Below are 17,622 nucleotides of genomic sequence, written 5' to 3'. Positions count from 1 at the left end.
CTCCTCGATTCCTCGCCAAATAACTGGAAGTTCCCATGTCACTCCCTTCCATATTGCTGTCACGGAGCAAAAAGAAACGTGTGACGCATATATTAATATATAACTCTCTAGAATCGAGAAGCATAAGCATTATTAAAGCACTCAGATGGAATACAAGAGGTTGCCTAAGTGAAGGGATGACATATTAATTGCAAATTGATATCTCGAAAAGAATTCAAAAAAAAGAAAAAAAACAAGGGATTTTAGCCAAGCTTTGCGAGCACGGCTGGGATGTCTTCGCTATAAGACATTATATTACAAAGTAATCTAAGAGGAAGAGAAACTCATGGGAAGATTAGAAAGAGAAACAAAGTTAGATTAATTCTATACCATCTCCATCTCTTTTGCCTTTGAGGCATTTTGCCCATATCCACGGTCAAGTCAAAAGACGGATGTAATCATCGTAGCTCTACTCCGAGAGAGAGAGGAAAGGGCTTACCTTTGGTCGAGAGTGGCGGCGGTGGGAAGCGAGCGCCGGCCAAGTAGCGAGGAGGAAAACAGGATGGAGGTCAGGATTCAAGAGATCGCGAAAAGCTTCTCAACGCGGCGGCCTCAGGTCTTGAAATGGACGAACGGGTTCATGCCGCTGGCGGGAGAAATTATTGGTTAGAGCCTGACACGTATAGCTTAGATCATTCAATAAAAAATTATTATATTTTTTATTATTAACAAAATATGTTGTCATCTAAATTTCATTGAAAATTTTAAATTAACAAAATTTTACTGGTTGACCGGCTGATAATTTTTACTGTTTTAAATGAAAAAATATTTATTTTCTTAAATAATGTGATGATTTTTTTATTAATTGATCTAAAATCCATGTGGTCGAAATATTCCAATCAATAATTTCTTAACAAATGATGGTATCATATTGGGCCATGCTGACATGATAAAAGTAGAATCATTGTGGCCTGACAAATACAAAATTTCATCATCGATGCAGGGAAGGGCAGGCAAGAAGCTACCGCCATTCTAAAATTCAAAAAGGATCAGATGTAAATAATATAATCTCTGATGGAGGGAAGCTATTTCTGAGTTTTGAATCCATTGAATTAGAGATTTTTTTTAAAAATATTTTATTTTTTTATTTTTTGACAAATAAAATGGTTTATTTTGGATTCTAGCGAAATTCTTTGTGCACCGCGGGCGGCGTAGAAAATCCGAAGTAGAGCACACTTTTTGTTTGATTGGTCCACGTAATTATTATTTTTCAACGTGTATTTAATGCCTGTAGGTCAATTTTTTCGTTTAAAAATTTTATCTGATGAAAATGTCTTATTCTTTAAAAAAATTATGATATTTTATATCTATATTATGACATCCTGCATCCAAAAAATCATAATTTTTATCTATGGAATATCATAATATAATACAGTATGTTATAATATATACATGATATCATAATTTTTCAAAGAACAGAGATATTTTTATTATTTAAAATTTTTAAATGAAAAAATAAAGCTGCAGGTATTAAATGCACATTGAAAAGTAGTTAAACAAAAATGCTTCTTTCATATTATGATATCTTAGGCCATGTTATGATATTCTAGGCCATATTATGCCACAGGATGTCATAATTTTTTCTAAAGGATAGGGGTATTTTTATCGTACAAAATTTTCAAACGAAAAAATCGATTTGTAGGCATTAAATGTGCGTCGGAAAATGGTGACTATATGAATCAATCGAACAAGCGGTGTGCTCTACATCGGATTTTCTACACCGCTCGTGGTCCACAAAGAATTTCTCTTGGATTCTATGAGAAAATTTTATTTTCATATGTGTGAATTTTATTTACATTGTATACAAGCAATAACTAATGATGTGCATCTAATACTGCTCTATGTACGTATCAATGAATATGGTGTTTGCTTGTAAGATAAAACTTGTATTTCTAACTTAAGTTGAAACATTGTGGTCTGATGGAATCCAAAAGGAATGTTTTACGAGAGGAATAAAATTAGTGCATTGTCGCTAGCCACGGAGGATAGAAATTTTTTTTTTTCTAATGCTATTTACTATAAAAACAACTCCAAAAATAAGAAATAGCTCAAGTCATTACATTTTCATTAAATAATCATTTAAAAAGCCCTTGCACAAGTTGATTATGTTTGATTTTGATTTCTTCTAAAATTTTGATTCCAATAGAGTCGTCTCATTTTCTAAGATCCAATTCAATCCACTTCGGTCCGATCAAATTAGCTCCACAACTACACAACCCAATCGGCTAGAAATTGGATCTTGATTTGAAGTTCACAACAAAGATATGCAAGATTCTTCCAATAATAATTCCATGATTATGTTTTTCCAAACAATAGTATGATAATTCGAAGGGTGATTATTGCCACTCAAGAACATCTATGTACAGACCCAACAGTTTCTGTCTCATTCGTCAACTTATTGGTGACCTACTTGTAAGACAGCGCCTCTTACCTTCTTTATCCTCTTTTAGGGTTTCATGGTGTCCCCCACAATTAGGTCATTTGAAGGTGGACTTTGATGGTAGAACTCCCTAGGATCATGTCTAATGTGGGTTTTGAATATCGAGCTTTGGTGTTTTACTTCGTCCTTGCTCTGCCGCAAATGCTGACCTTCAAGGTGCATGGGAAGGTCTCATGTATATTATTCATTGCTTGCATAGGTTAAAAATTTTGAATTGGAGGTCATTCAACTATAGCAATTTCATGGGTAAATGCATATATTAAGACTAGAGAAGAGATGCAATTCCTTATAATCAAGTTCTCAAAGATATTTGAAATCTCATGTCGGTTAATGTCTCTATTCATGCAGAATGCACATTAATTTACGGAGAAGGAAACAAAGCGGCTGGCTGGCCGGCCATGCTCTTTCATTGGACAGTAGCTTATTTTGGACTTCTGATTACCCTTCTAAGCTCATAGATCATTTGTTTGCTGATTCTGTTGGTCTTTTCTTATATAAGTTCGGGCTTCTCCTATGTTTACCAGAAAAAAGAAGAAGAAGAAGAAGAAAAAAAAATCATATAATGTTCCTATCCAACGACTTTTAGCTTTGTTCTTCTATGCTGATTGAGGACGGCAAAGCCTGTCCATTTTTCCTCCTCAACACAAAAAAAATGGCAAATCCTGTCCATTTTCTAAAGGATTTGTAAATTAGGCTGCTAAATATATATTCATTAGGTACCACAAAATGTTCCTTTCCCCTCGGCATATTTTAAACTGGAAGAATTTCCTGACTTCGTATGGTACGGTTATAATACACAATGCATCTACTTGGGGACCTGGTAACAATTTCCTCCTTAACAACGCATACCAACTTAATTATATCGGACTTGTAAATTAGGTATCGCTAATAATAAGTTTAAGCTAACCTGTTTACTTGGGTATATATGCGAGCATTTTCCCTTCCGAATCTATTCTTCCTACAAATTAGCTTGCGGTCACTTTATGAAACTTGTAACTCAGTACTTCAAATAGGAATCGATCTCTATATAACTTTCCCACTCTTTGACACCCGTTTGGTTCCAGCAAGAATAATCCTTGGTCTCCCGTCTCTCCCATCACGTCTTTCTCCACTTCTTCTCGGCCTCAAATGATCTTTGTCCATACGTGGTGCCGTCTCCACCCACTCCTTCCCTGCCCCAAACCCTAGACCATCCACCACTGCTCCCTGCCATTCATAGAATACATAAACACACAAACACGCGCGCGCACACGCACACACACCCACACACACAGAGATAGTTGCCAACTTGCCATGTCTGGGGCAATCAGTATTTGATCCGATTCCTTCCGGGACCAGACCGGCCATCAATTCTTACCCTTGGTAGCAGGGAGAGTCTCCCATAACAAAGACCGAGGAGAGGAAGCGAAAGAAGGGAAACCATTAATGACCCAAGATAAATGGTCATAATAATCCCAGCAGCATTAAAAATCCCATCTACCAATCCAGCTTGACATAAATGAAGCAACTGGAACCAGCCAAAATAGTTACAGCAAACCAAACTAGAAAGCAAGGTACAGAGGCTGACAAACAAAAGAAGTCAATTCCCGAACCAACACCCTCGTCCCCTGGTGAGACCAGACCCCACGATTAAAGTCTTGGACCCCACCAGAGAGCAAGGGTCACGGCTGGTGCGCTCTTGACTCCCCTCCACCACCTCTCTTCTACCACTACTCAAAATATCACACCTACTGAAACCAGAACAAACTTCTTGTTTTTTCTCTTATTATTACAAACTCCTACATCCAATGTTCTTATGGAAGCTTCTTCCTTCCCTTCATCTGGTGGTGATCACCCAAGCCCCACCATGTCACACTGGAAAGACCAAAATGCCCTTCTGAAACGACCAAGTCACAGTCCACAAGTGAAAATTTGACAAAACCCACAAGTTTAAGGGGAAAAAAAATGCCTAAAATGACCAGAATGCCCTCAAGATCTCAAGGGTATTCTGGTCATTTTAAGATGTAACGACAGCCAGAATTGCTTCTGTTTGCCGATTTTGTCAAATCCTCCCCTTCACCATGAAACCTAGAAAAAAAAACAGAGAAAGAAATTTCACTATAATGTTAACCTTCAGAGATCAGCATGGAAAACTAAAGGGCATATTGGTAATTTCAAGTGCAACCGGCGGGGATCAGGTAACTCGAGCCATTGTCCTTTTCATGACTACTGTTCCAGCGAGGCGATGACCGTCTCGGCCTTGGCCCCGGCGCCGAGAGCGGCGGTGATCTGGTGCACGGCGTTACAGAGGTGGTTGTTGATGGCGGTGACGCTCGACAAGTTAAGCTTCGCGGACGGCACCGCGCTCGCCAGCACCTGCATGCCGACTGTAAGGAGACAACCGGTGGCGGACCCATCGCCGGAGGCACCGGCTTCAGCGGTAGGAGCGGTTGCATTGGTGACGCCGGTGGTCGATGGGCCGGGAGGTGAGATGACAAAGCCGGTAGGGAGGAGGGGGATGAAGGATGGATCTTCGCCACTCATTGCAACTTGGACGGCATCGACATCGATGGTAGCATACACGACGAGGCTGCCGCCGGAAGGATGGGTGCTGCTCTCTTGCAGCAGGAGCTCCACGTTCTGGGATGAGTTACTTGCAGCCTAAGGATCCATGCAAACCCATGCATGCATGCAAGAATACGAGAATTAGGAAATCATAAGGTTTAAATTACAAGATGAGTTACTTGCAGCCTAAGGATCCATGCAAACCCATGCATGCATGCAAGAATACGAGAATTAGGAAATCATAAGGTTTAGATTAGTATATCTAAAATGAAAGTTTGACTATTGTTAATTAACGTGAAAGGTGTGCGTGTACGAGTCAATGGTGCCGGCTGATAGGAGACTTTGATCACTTGTACACGCAAACCAGAAGGAGCACTAAATGCTCTTTTAATTTTAAATGCATCCGTGTGAACGAAGCAAGGAAAAAAAAAGTATAAACCGATGCTAGCTTTCTAATAAACGAAGTGATGTACTTTTCGGGAAGGACAAACGTACGTAATAGTCTCAAAAAAAAGAAACAAAATAAGATTAATAAGGACCAAAAACAAAAGATAACGAAATTTCATTTCTTAACGGAATGGTATATAAGTATATAAAAAGAATAAAGGAAATGCTTTCTTGTTTCTTGGTTTTATGCTTTGCTGAAGGATGGAAAGCAGGAAGATTTATGGGCAACAGATCAAGAAGTTGAAAAAATTGGCTGCTAGATAGCTAGCGCTAGCTGAGTGAATGACAGGAATAGGGTGGTGTGACTTTTCAAAACTCATTCAACAAGGCATCATCGACAGCTCATGCTGCCCCAGCTTCTTGTCCTTTATTATGGGGTAAACAATAAATGCTACAGTAAAAGCTATTTAAGATAATGGTAGCTTTTTGTTTGGGATATCCTGACCACTGCTCAATTCGAATAAATGAGGTGAACATGGCTGTCGCCCCAACAATATAACAGAAGTAAATTTAATTATTCGATATCCTGAGAAAAACAACGGTTATATATGTAGGTAATTGTCTTCGCTTATGTTCTATGAAGCCTTTTGTTGTTAGTAAAATGATATAATTCCAATCACAACATGTTGCATGAGAAATGTGCAAACTCACATTTATGCGCAGAAGAGAAACACAATTTCTTGGATGAGAACCATTTGCGATGTGAGCCACCTCATGGTACGAGTTTCCATTGGAAAGAACGTCAAGCTGCAATGCAAACGGATGCCTCATGACTGTTACAAATGTAAAAGTAAATAATTTAGGTTGAAAGCGAACAAGGGAGATTATTATCCCATACCTGAGATCTACGCTGCTCATCTGTCAAAAGATCAAAGACTTGCTGATGAGAAAATGGAATCCATGTTGTGGAAACTGCAGTAAGAATTACGCCATTTGGCTGGCCTGGTTCTGTATTCTTTCTAGTGGTTACCCTAGTTGTGTCATCAGAAGAATCAGACAACGCTGTCCAAGATTGTACTCCAGCGGCACTGATGTTAGCACAGAAGGTTCTTATCATTCTTTGTGATAGCTTCATCATATTCTTTCTTGCCTCTGGGGAGGGAATAACTGAAACGATCAAGAACATACAAGAGATTAATGTACTATAGTTTATTATAAAACACCAGCAGATCAACATATCAACATATATTGAATACAGATTTAGTCAAAGGGTAAGCCCTAAAGGATGAGTACCTCCAAGGTCAGAGATATTTCTTGCCATGAGGCTTGCAAGCCGCTCACATTGTCGTTGCAAGATTGAGACCCAGCGTGTTGCTCCGAAGGCCATCCCACTGCTAACAAATTGATTAAAGATCCGATGCAGTGGCTTGTCCTCCACCTCTGCATGTTCTACCCATATGACCTGTACGATCAAGTTGGAATAAGCAAATAGGGCTGCAAGAAATACTTTTCAATACATCTTATTTTTTTGTAATGTCTTACAGGAACCAAAAAAAAAAAAAAGAAGGAAGACCATAGGGGTCTGTTACTCCAAAAAACATAAATAGCATGAGGGCTGATACTTTTTGGATGGGCTTGCCCTCCCTTCCTTATATATAAAAGGCCATTAGGGTTGATATAATCGAAGATATCAGGTGGTTGTATTGTACTCCAATTTCACATGTACTAAGCATATCCATTTCTTCAGGTCAAAGGAAAAGGTAAACATAAATAACAAATACAAAAATGGAGTAAAAATGATCTAAGACAAGGTAAATCTTGTTTCATCATTCAATCGTATCAAAAATCTTGTGGACTATTATGCTTCGATCCAAAGAATGCAGGTGGCAGTTGAAGAACAACTATGCAGTCCTTTCCCCACAAATGTAGACTTTATGTGGCATGACTAAGAAAAACTTGAAATAGTTTCCGATAACGTTAACAGCGATATAAATGCTTTGCATTTATTTCTACTTCTCTAACATTAGTAAGATCTTCTGAGAAAAAGAAAAGGAAAAAGCTTTACCTGATACACCACACAGATGGTCAACAAAACCAGACCTTTTCACACATGTGTGGTAACAAAAAAAAATTGCCAGTCTAGGTGAAAAGCTTTCATACCAGTAAGTCACGCATCTCTTTTACAAGCTATTGATAGATTTTTGATTCCTTAAAACCAATCTAGCACAGTCATCACCATAAATGGAAAGCCCACTGTTATTACAGAGATTTTTTTGGGTACAATATTACAGAGATTTATGAGTGGTCTTTGAACTGAGTAGGCGATAATACTTGTAAACAATCTTTCTCCAATTACAGTGACTACCATTTTTTAGCTCAACAAGAAAAATGGGAAATGCTACCTATGAATGATTTTGATATCAAAGATCTAGGGTCTTCAGTCATTTCCATTAAATAATTACACTCGATTAGCATTGCTAATGACATGTTTATTTCAACATCAATTGAACTAAGTGATGTATGCATGCAACTGTGCTTGATTTAATTATTTATTTATTCTTTGTTGGGGTTTGGTTGGGGTGGGGTGGGAGGACCTAGCTAGTTTCCATCAAACAATAGAAATTCACATTTGGGATATCGTTAGAAAAATTAATTTGATGGCGTAGTTTTTTTTTTGTGCAAATAAGGATACAATATGGATACTTTTTTCACTCAGATGATTGCAATGAAATTTGATATTTTATTAGATGATGGAAAGGAGTCATACCAAAAACTTCAGCCAGAGAATACTAGATATTGCACTAGCTAACCATAGGCTCAGACAATCATAATAATAGCTTTTTATCATCTTTGAAGTGCATATTAATTTACTGAAGATCAAGTTTATGTATCCCCTTTAATAAGATATAATTAAATACCTCATGGATAGTTAGGCATAGCCATATCATGATTGTGCCAAGATTATATAAAAAAAATTCTGTACTCCATTTGCAACATTTTGTGTATTTCTGCTTTCTATTTGGTATAGAAACGTCTGCACCAAAGCCATCACAATGTTGGAGTAGGCACATATTGCACATGCCTATAAACACAATCACTGTCTACTTTCTATGGCAAAATCAAATATTTCAATTTTGTGAACAGATAGATATAAGGCTCTCAGTTGACCATATTCTTCACATGTATGCTGTCTTGAGCCTTAATTCTGCAAGTTAATTTATAGAATATACAAAGTTCTTACGATCACCTATCTAAAGAGGGAAGCAGCAAGACATACCTTAGAGTACCCATTGGGCATATCTTGAATGACACAGCCAGAGGGCCGTCTCCTGTACCGAGGGAATGGCATATCAAGGCTATCATTGAAGCCATCAACAGGGAAATCAACAATCACCCACGTCCCCTCCTCTGAATTCTGTTGGCAATATCGGAAGAAGTATGCCTCACGTGTAGGCACCAAGGGAGAAGGGAAGTGCAGCTCTGCTTGCATCTGCCCATGAGTACAAGATTCAAGCACAGAGAATGTACAGAGAATTAGCCCAGAAGGCTTATTGTGAAGTATAAATCCATCGAGGCCGTAATGGGTGCCTACCAGATGAAGGGATCCATTGCCATGGCCAGAGATTCCGGCAGTTATAATCTGAACAGTTCTGGCCGTAGAAACAATCGAAGGAAATAGTTCCATCCATTTGTTCTAAGGAACATCATGAAGCATGGAAGATTAGCCATTATTTCACATGAGACTAGAATCACTAGATATATCGGGGGAAAAAAAAAAAAAAACAATGAAAAAGACACTAGTGTAGCTTAAACTTACAGCATCTAAGAAGGCATCCACCAATGTAATGCTATTCATTATCACTAATGCAGAATCCCGGGTAGCTTCAGCCCTAAAATCTCCATTCTGGAGTTGCTTCAAATCCATCGGCCAATGAAACATCCTCGAGTATTCTTCCAAGTCGAGGACCTCTTTAGCAACGCTGCCATTTCGAACCCAGAGCGGCTCGTTGGTGTGGCACATTCTAAGGAGGTGGTCCGCAGCAGTCATTGTTAGATCGAGCACCAATGGCTTGTCCTGGTCCATGATGAGCATGCCAGAGAATGGCTGGTGGCCATCGGAGATCGGAGGCACAGGGATTATGTCACTGCAACTCACAATGGGGGGCTCGTTGAAGTGCCTCGAGTATATGCCCATGTCAAGGTCTAGAGACGGAAGAATGAGCGGCGTCGGCCCCAGTGGCTGCACCGGCCGGCTACCATATCGTGATGTGATGCAAGATAAACGCTCCAGCTGCAGATGGAAGCAAACAAAACTTATCATCAACAAAATATATGATCACATGTACTTCACAAACTTATTATCCATGGATTTTCGGACCCCTCGGGGTTTTAGGATTCAGAAACTAAGAATTGCTCCGCAGTTAGCACAACATATAGACAACAGACTATGATATTAGAGTACTGAAGAATAAGTGGTGAAAGATTAATGATGCTAAGATTATCAAAAGAAATTATGAAAACAATAATGACAGACTGCTGCTATAGATGCACCATTCAGTTAGAACATTTTGTGAGAAACCTATTGAAAGTGGTAACTTTAATTGATTTTGTTCTTTTGGAGCTAAAAAAGATCATCATTATCACTCGTTCTCTCTCTCTCTCTTTCTCTTTACTGGTTTTAAGATCAAATGATATAGATTTAACCACAGAGAATAGATAAGTTTCTTGTCGTAAGTGCTAATGATAGAAGTAAAAGTGCAAGAGATAAATAAAGAACAAAAATCCTCAGGTCAAATACATGTCACTGTTTAATGTCGACAGCTGTCAGCATCCAACTACTCCAGAGACCAAGGATTCTCTCAAAAGTCGGTGAACTTGGATGTCAAATTGAGCAATCATGCCCGTCCGTATTTTTGTGCGACGGCCATGATGCAGTGGGACCGTGCACTCCATGGGCCTCCATCCCTGCACAGCGCTCGACTCCACCATGCAGCCGGAGCCCATGCACGTGTACGAGCTGTGCGGGAGGAAACCCCAAGGTTGACCGAACCAAAAACTTTCGCACACGCGTCAGTTGGTGCACATGCCCGACCCCACATGTGCATGCCGCAACGTTTGTGATCACGCCACACGCGCTTTAGAATAGGGTAGGATATTTGATTTGATAGCGTGTTTGGTATTACCTCCTCCTTGAGGCGGGCATTCTCGATCCGGAGGTGCTGCTCGTCGAAGGACATCTCGCCGAGGATGGCCGGGCCGCCGCAGCTGGGGCAGACGACGTTCCGGATCGCCGCCTGGAGACGAAAATTCTCGTTTTTTAGGCTCTCGTTCTCGGCCCGGAGCAGCACGTTGTCCTGCCGATCTTGTTGCGCCTTTCGTTTTTGCACACCACCAACACACCGAGCAGACCATCAGTGACTAAAATGATAAAACTTTCCTTATTTCACACGTGTGGGAGTCACGTGTGAATGAGAAGTTTTAATATAAAAAAACGCGTGTGATGAATAATGGTGGGTGGAGGCTTTGCTAAATCGGGTACCTTCATTTGGGTCCGGCGGTTTTGGAACCAGAATTTCACTTGGCGCGGTTTAAGGCCAAGTTCCTGGCTTAGTTTCAGCCGCTGCTTATCGTCTGGGTGCGGACATTCCTTGAATAACCTATTTTTAACATCATTTAAAATCTTGAAAAATGAAAAATTAAACGATAATTGCAGTTCTTCTTCTTTTGTTTTTCAGGGAAAAAAAAAACAAAAAAACAAAAAATATAAAACATGAGGGAAAAAATGGAAATGGTGGCGGAAATCTCACGCTTCCATGGCTTGAATCTGGCGAGAGGTGTGACGGTGGTACCGCTTCTTCTTCGCCGGCGGTTGCTGCTGCTGCTGCTGCTCATTATCTTGCTCCTCGCCGCAGCTTATTCCGTCCACGTGTCCGCTACCCGACCCGCTTTCCATCTCCTCTTCCTTCCCCCCACCTCTTCCCATTACCATCATCCCCTCCTCCTTCTGCGGTACATCGCAAACCACCATGCTTACACTCCTCCCTTGCCATATCCTACCGTTATGGAAGATTATAAAAAAGAGGAAGGAAGAGTACTCACCGGGACTATGGCGGAGAAGGAGTGGAAGGGCATGTTGCTCATGAAACTGAAGCTAGGGTTTTGGATCGGCGATGAGAAGAGCGAATCGGGGGAGACAACGTTTGCTCCGCCGCCTCCTCCCACCATCGAAGACAGCACCTGGCAATCTCCATACATCCTTACTCCCCTCCTTGCAGATCCCAACTCCTATCCTCGATATCCTCTTCGTCCCTAAGAAAAAATGACCCAAAATATTAATCTGTCCTTATACTATACTAACATTCTTTTCCCATCGCCGCCGCTGGCACGTTCGTGACTTGACCGGAATCAGACGAAGAACGGAGAGAAGAGAAGATAATGAAATAAGCAAAAGAGGGGAAAAAAATAGGAGAGATCTGAGATGCGCTTTGAAGAGAAAGAAATAGAGAATAGAATGAAAAAAAAAAGGGAAAGAGAAAGAAGAGGAAGGAGTGATGAATGGAAAAAATAAATACCGCTGTGGTGTTTTTTGTAAAATGGGGTGGAGGGGAAGCCCTTCTTCTTTGCTTTCTTTCTTGCAGACCAAAACTTTGGTTTCTTTCTTTCTTTCTTCTCCCCCGCTCTTCTATATTTCCTTCTTCTCAGAGGCAAAGGCAAAGGCAAAGGCAAAGGCAGGGAGGCCCCTTTCTTTCTCGCTCTATATTTCTTCCCTCTCTCTCTCTCTCTCTCCCCCCTTCACTGTGCCATCACATTTACTAGGTAATTACTAGTTTTTACCGTACGGGGTAAATGCGACTTTAACTAGGAGGGGACAGGAAACGATCCTCCGCCGGAGAATCCGCCTCCGAGAGAAACCGCCACGTGGCAGTGGGCGGGGGGAGGTTTATTCTGGTGACCACCACCACCACCACTGCCCAAAGTCAAACCCGGTTGGCCGCTTCCAGCTTTGCCGTCAAGGACTTCCCTTCTCATGGTCTTCTACGCCACTAATCAATTGATTGGACGGACAGGATTGTTTGATTAGCAGCCCTGGATTAGTAGAGAGATAAACCATCATGGTGGAAGACCATGGAGGGTGTCTTCTAATATAAACCGCTTAACTGAGTTAAAGTGTCAGCTTTAAGTTCCCAAGTATAACTGACTTTTTTTTTTGCCCCCTTTTTTTCCTGTGACATAGACAGACGTTATATTCGAACCCCTGACCACTGAAAAATATGTAACTGATTAGCTGGTAAGTTGTCGGTTTATCATCATGGTCGTGTAGAATTTGTCCCTTTCTTTTTTTTTTTTTTTCAAACCTAGATAAACACAAGTTTGAGAGGAACGGACAATTAATCTTGCAGTAGTGTTAGGGTGGCAGCTAGATCAGATTTGATGCGCATTCAAAAATTTATCAATTCAAATTCAATCTAATTATTAAATATATCAAAAATTTGAATATAAATCAACTAGCTTATTAAACACATAATCCAGCTTCACCTACATAATAATCCGATTATTGAATATGTGGAACCAAATTAATGGATTAATTGAGTTTCTATATATCGGATTAAATAGATCTAAACAAATAAAAAAATTACATATGTTGGGTTAAATAGGACAAATGGATTAGATTTTAAAACTAGGTTAAATGAATCTTAAATAAGTTATATGGATCAGATTATGATATAATTCAATTATTAAATGGATTAAAAGTTTTGACCTGAATTTAGTTTATTTAATAAATAATTAATTTATTTATGATCTAAACTATTTATATCAAATCCAAATCTGCTCAAAGCAAGTTGTTTATGGATTATATCATAAATTGTCACCAATAACTAGAGTTCCAAGATCAATCTATTTGGATCATATAATATTATATTGAAATTTACTGCATGTCAGTATTAGATTTGCTTCTGGACACTAAAAAAAAGCCTTGCCATAACAAATTCAAAAATTAAATTGCACCAAAGAAAGATGTTGGTACATCATTTAATATGACAAATCTAATGGAATAGCTTATGTCTGTACTCTGACAAATCTACTGGATTTTTTTTTTTTTTTTCTAGACCAAATTGATATCATATCAATGAAAAAGAAAAGGATATATTGGCAGTTTTGTAAAGCTTATCACATAAAATGTTCCACCTAACAATACTATGTTCTGGATTGTACATTACAAGAATAATTATATCAATAAATTCCAATCCCGTTGTTCTCTAAGGACATTAAAACAACTAACTTGTAAGATATTTTTTATTAATGAATGTAGTTCCATGTGATAATATGTCAGGTTGCATTAATCTAACTAGTCAGAAGCTTCTAAATGCTCCTAGACAAATTCCACAGCCTACATTTTTTCTTTGTGGTCCAACAGTCTGCGCTCCTTATAAGTCTTTTTTTTTAACAAAAAGTGCTTTTTATTAGTTGGATTCCCAACTTAAAGCCTTATATACCCGGATTCTTTTAACCTTCTCCCTTTTTAAGAACTCCAATGGTGGAGCTTAATTTGGAACAAAGAACAACATTTGGAAGTGAACTTTCAATGTGGAAATTGATTTTGTTGGTGTGGTCGGGGGCCCATCCATCCATGTCATGATAGAAATACAAATATATAGTGCATATAAAAATATTTTTTTTTTGATTCTATTTGTTAATTTTTTATATTGAGAATATATCTCTTCTCTACTACGTGTATCTTGAAACGTCCAATAAAAAATTATCACATCATTCAAAAAAAAAAAAGAATTTTTCTATTCAAAATAGTAAAAAACATCAACTAGATAATTATGATTAATATCGAACCTTAATTTTTTATTCTATTTGTTAATTTCTTTTATATTGAGAATATCTCTCTTTTTTGTCTTAGAAGTATGTTTCTTCAATAATTTTCTCACCATTAGCTAGCAGGCTCACCATCTCCTCCTCTTATAATTTGATCAAATCTTTTTTTATGAAATTCCTAAATAAATTGGATTTTATGCATATCTTCCTCTGATTTGATTCCCAAATAGATTAGACTATTATATTTGGCTCTTAAGCAGATTGGACTCTTTTGCTTGTTCTTCCCTTTTTTTTTTCCCCCTTCACTCTGCATTGCAAGCGCCTAATTGTTAATTAACAAAAGAGTATCCCTTAAAAATGGTGTATGTTCTCATGCTCTCACAAGGTCTCACTTCCCTCCTAAAAAACATACTGTTCTTTTAGTAAAACATTCCAAATAATCATAATTGATAGAATCACAATCATTCTTCAGAAACCCTTCACCTTAAGCCTTAAACAAACCACATGTATTGCATATTTGCATGTATACTATTAGATTTTTAAGTATACTGTCATTAAGAAAACTACCAAGAATTTCTTGAATTCTTCAACCTTTTTCCTTAAATTACTTTGAAATTCTTTCCATGAACGATAATTGTTAGCCTTTAGGACATTATCATACATCTTTACCCTAGCATGCCTGCAAGTACACAGAAACGCTGTGCTGTGAGAGTGAATTAAAAATAAAGTTCCATCACCCCTCTCTCTCTCAAGTTCCCAACCAGCCAACTCTGTCCTAATTTTTCTTAATATATTGAGTTAAAATATGTTATCTGAACCATGAATCTATAACAAATGTTGGCCACCATGGCTGAATCTTCAGAAATCATGAGGTATAAATGAGCAAGTTAAAAAACATCTGTTACGGTGAACTAAGACTTATAGCGGTAGTTGCACCTTTCTTCTTAGTAAAGCCAAAGATTCTAGGTTCATCTTTGTAAATAAAATAGAAGGGAAAATCACTCCTTTATTATAATTTAAACAAAAATGCAAATAACTGAAGCTTAAGAAAGCTTTAGCAGTGAGGGAAAAAAAAGCAGAAAAAAACAAAAGCAAAATTAGAAAGAATCAAAGCCAGAGAAAGCTTCAACAGAAAAGAGTAAATAAAAGAAACAAAACAAAATAAAATCAATTCTTGGGTGGTGCATCTCGAAACACCTAGACTTTGTTAATCATTTGTATGGATGGGTCCCCACCCTCTCTCTCTCTCTATAAATCTTTATATATTACTCGCCCTTTCCTCCCTTTCATTTATAGTGTATATTTCGTATTCTAGAAGCCCATTGAATCATTGAGCAGATTTTAATCTACTTTACTCTTTCTGTAGGAATGCCCATATTTTTCTTTTATTGCTTGGTGTACGTATGTTGTGGAACTGTGATATTTGTCCAAAGGCATGGGATGCAGACAATTAGTCTCCACATTGAAGCCCTAACTGAAGAATTCATGTCCAACATTATTATCTGGTTAGTCATGTGTGGATCATAAAAGCAGATATGCAAAGTTATTCTATATTTAAGTTTTAGCAAATTATATAGCTTGGTTAGAATTAGACGACCATCCAAGTTATGGTTGTCGCATGACTATGACTTCAAGATCCCCTCAAGAGTACCCAGTTATACATGAAGACTTGAAGGAAGTGAATTATAGCCAGCTAAACAATAGTCCTCGATAGCATACCTTCAGTAACAGTAAGGTTGTAGCTATGGATGTTGGTATTGTCGTCCCTCCAACTAAGACATATATAGATACACATAGACATACATGAACACTTAGCTCTTTTCTCCTGGTAAGTTTCTTTTTAAACCACACTTACTAAAAAATGCTATTGTGTCATTGAATGATTAGATATTCTTAATTTATCATGCAAGAGAGGTCAAAATGAATGGAGCTGATCATTTCGGGAAACAAGGATATATTAGCTGTATTGATGACATGCAAACATGCTTTCTTTGATGATAAATGCAATAGCTGTCATGCCTGTGATCTCTAATTCTCTGGCACCAACAACCTTACTTAATGTTTTGAATAATAACTCCATATTTTGGATCAGGATATGGTGGTCGTTGATTAATGTACGCAATGTTCATGACTAGTCCACCATTTGGATTATTTATGAAACTGCGTTACATTCTCTTTCATGTATGTTACTAACAAAGTCCACTGCACTGTGGGTCGTGGGCCATTCTACATTGCTTCACAGAATCCGACATAAAAATGGCGAACTGTGTGGTTTCAATTTTTGAAGATTCTGTCAGAAGATGCAATGTATTTCTTTGACATTTGTCCTGCTATTTGGGGTTCAGACCGTATTTTACGTATGAAAGAACGATTTACCTTCTTTTGCAATGTCAATAATTGGATTGCGCAATATCAGCTTTAAGATCCACATAGATAGATGAAGAAAGAGATTTGGATGCTTTGAAATAAAATATGATCTAACGGTTGATGTCACGAAAAAAGATCAATCATTTTTTCGCATGAAAGATATAACCCAAACCCTACTATTTGGCAACCAATTACAACTTCTCACTATAATAGACCAGTTTTTGATTAGTGTGTGGAGAACACCTCCGTAGAGCATGTTGAGAAAGATGATGTTTGATGTGTTAGATAAAATATGTACTAATTCAAAAGTAAATACGATCAATTAGCTGTACTCATGCTATTTAAGAAAAAGTCATAAACCTTTCTCTAACCCCTAATATGCTATGTTCAGCAATCCTGTCTTATATAAATCTAACCAGTAAGACTCTATTTGGGATTGTGGTTGGTAGTAAAGCTTTTAAATCTTTTAGAAGTAGAGCTTTTGAAAGTAGAGTTTTTACAAAAAGCTATTTGCTATTTGGTAACCACATTTATAAAATACCTTAGAACTTTAACATATATTTGGTAACTAAAATAAAAAAATACTTTTGGTATAATAAAATGATAATAAAAGATATTGCATAGCATTATATAGTAGAGAATAATATAATATAATATAATATATTATATTATATTAAAATATTATTATACTATATAATATTATTATCATATAATATAATATAATATTATAATATAATATAATATAATTATAATTATAATATAATTTATAATGTAATATAATATATTAGTTATAGTCTAATGTAATAATAGATTATAATATAATATAATATATATATTATTATTAAAATATTATTATGTTATATTGTATCATTATAATATAAAATATTACAATAGATTATATTATATATCTATATCGTAAATATTATTATATTTTAAAATATTATTTTATTATATAATATTATTATCATATAATGTAATATAATATAATATAATAATATTATAGTATTAATAAATATTGTTAT

General features: G+C 37.4%; 1 protein-coding gene across 3 annotated transcripts; it reads right to left on the bottom strand.

Moving 5' to 3' along the window:
• Positions 1 to 3,901: 3,901 nt before the first annotated feature.
• On the bottom strand, positions 3,902 to 12,147 carry LOC105043945 (homeobox-leucine zipper protein ROC3). Of its 3 annotated transcripts, XR_012140621.1 has the most exons (13): positions 11,983 to 12,145; positions 11,510 to 11,719; positions 11,218 to 11,414; positions 10,950 to 11,067; positions 10,594 to 10,782; positions 9,228 to 9,701; positions 9,003 to 9,104; positions 8,688 to 8,900; positions 6,704 to 6,872; positions 6,309 to 6,577; positions 6,122 to 6,217; positions 4,590 to 5,119; positions 3,902 to 4,355 (listed from the first exon to the last, which is right to left on the bottom strand). XR_012140621.1 is itself a non-coding variant. In XM_010921674.4 (12 exons), the coding sequence occupies exons 2-12, from the start codon at positions 11,663 to 11,665 to the stop codon at positions 4,685 to 4,687; spliced, it is 2,418 nt and encodes an 805-aa protein (XP_010919976.2). In that variant the 5' UTR covers positions 11,666 to 11,719; positions 11,983 to 12,145; the 3' UTR covers positions 3,902 to 4,684. The 3 variants fall into 3 exon arrangements, 2 of the variants coding, with proteins under 2 accessions (XP_010919976.2, XP_073111638.1); XM_010921674.4 differs by having other exon boundaries at positions 3,902 to 5,119; XM_073255537.1 differs by lacking the exons at positions 3,902 to 4,355; positions 4,590 to 5,119 and adding an exon at positions 5,149 to 5,209 and having other exon boundaries at positions 11,983 to 12,147.
• Positions 12,148 to 17,622: the final 5,475 nt, after the last annotated feature.

This window comes from Elaeis guineensis, chromosome 4, assembly GCF_000442705.2.
Source record: "Elaeis guineensis isolate ETL-2024a chromosome 4, EG11, whole genome shotgun sequence".
Lineage (NCBI taxonomy): Eukaryota > Viridiplantae > Streptophyta > Magnoliopsida > Arecales > Arecaceae > Elaeis > Elaeis guineensis.
Note: the sequence above shows the minus strand (reverse complement) of the source record. Positions and strands in the feature narration are given on the sequence as shown.

What these genes read in the sequence shown, in the direction of transcription:
- LOC105043945 (XM_010921674.4), bottom strand. Translation starts at nt 11,665, where the DNA reads ATGTATGGAGATTGCCAGGTGCTGTCTTCGATGGTGGGAGGAGGCGGC. An exon ending in CAGATTCAAGCCATGGAAGC is followed by an intron (nt 11,068 to 11,217) that starts GTGAGATTTCCG and finishes TGTTAAAAATAG; the next exon opens with GTTATTCAAGGAATGTCCGC. An exon ending in TTTCTCTTCTGCGCATAAAT is followed by an intron (nt 5,120 to 6,121) that starts GTGAGTTTGCAC and finishes ATGGATCCTTAG; the next exon opens with GCTGCAAGTAACTCATCCCA.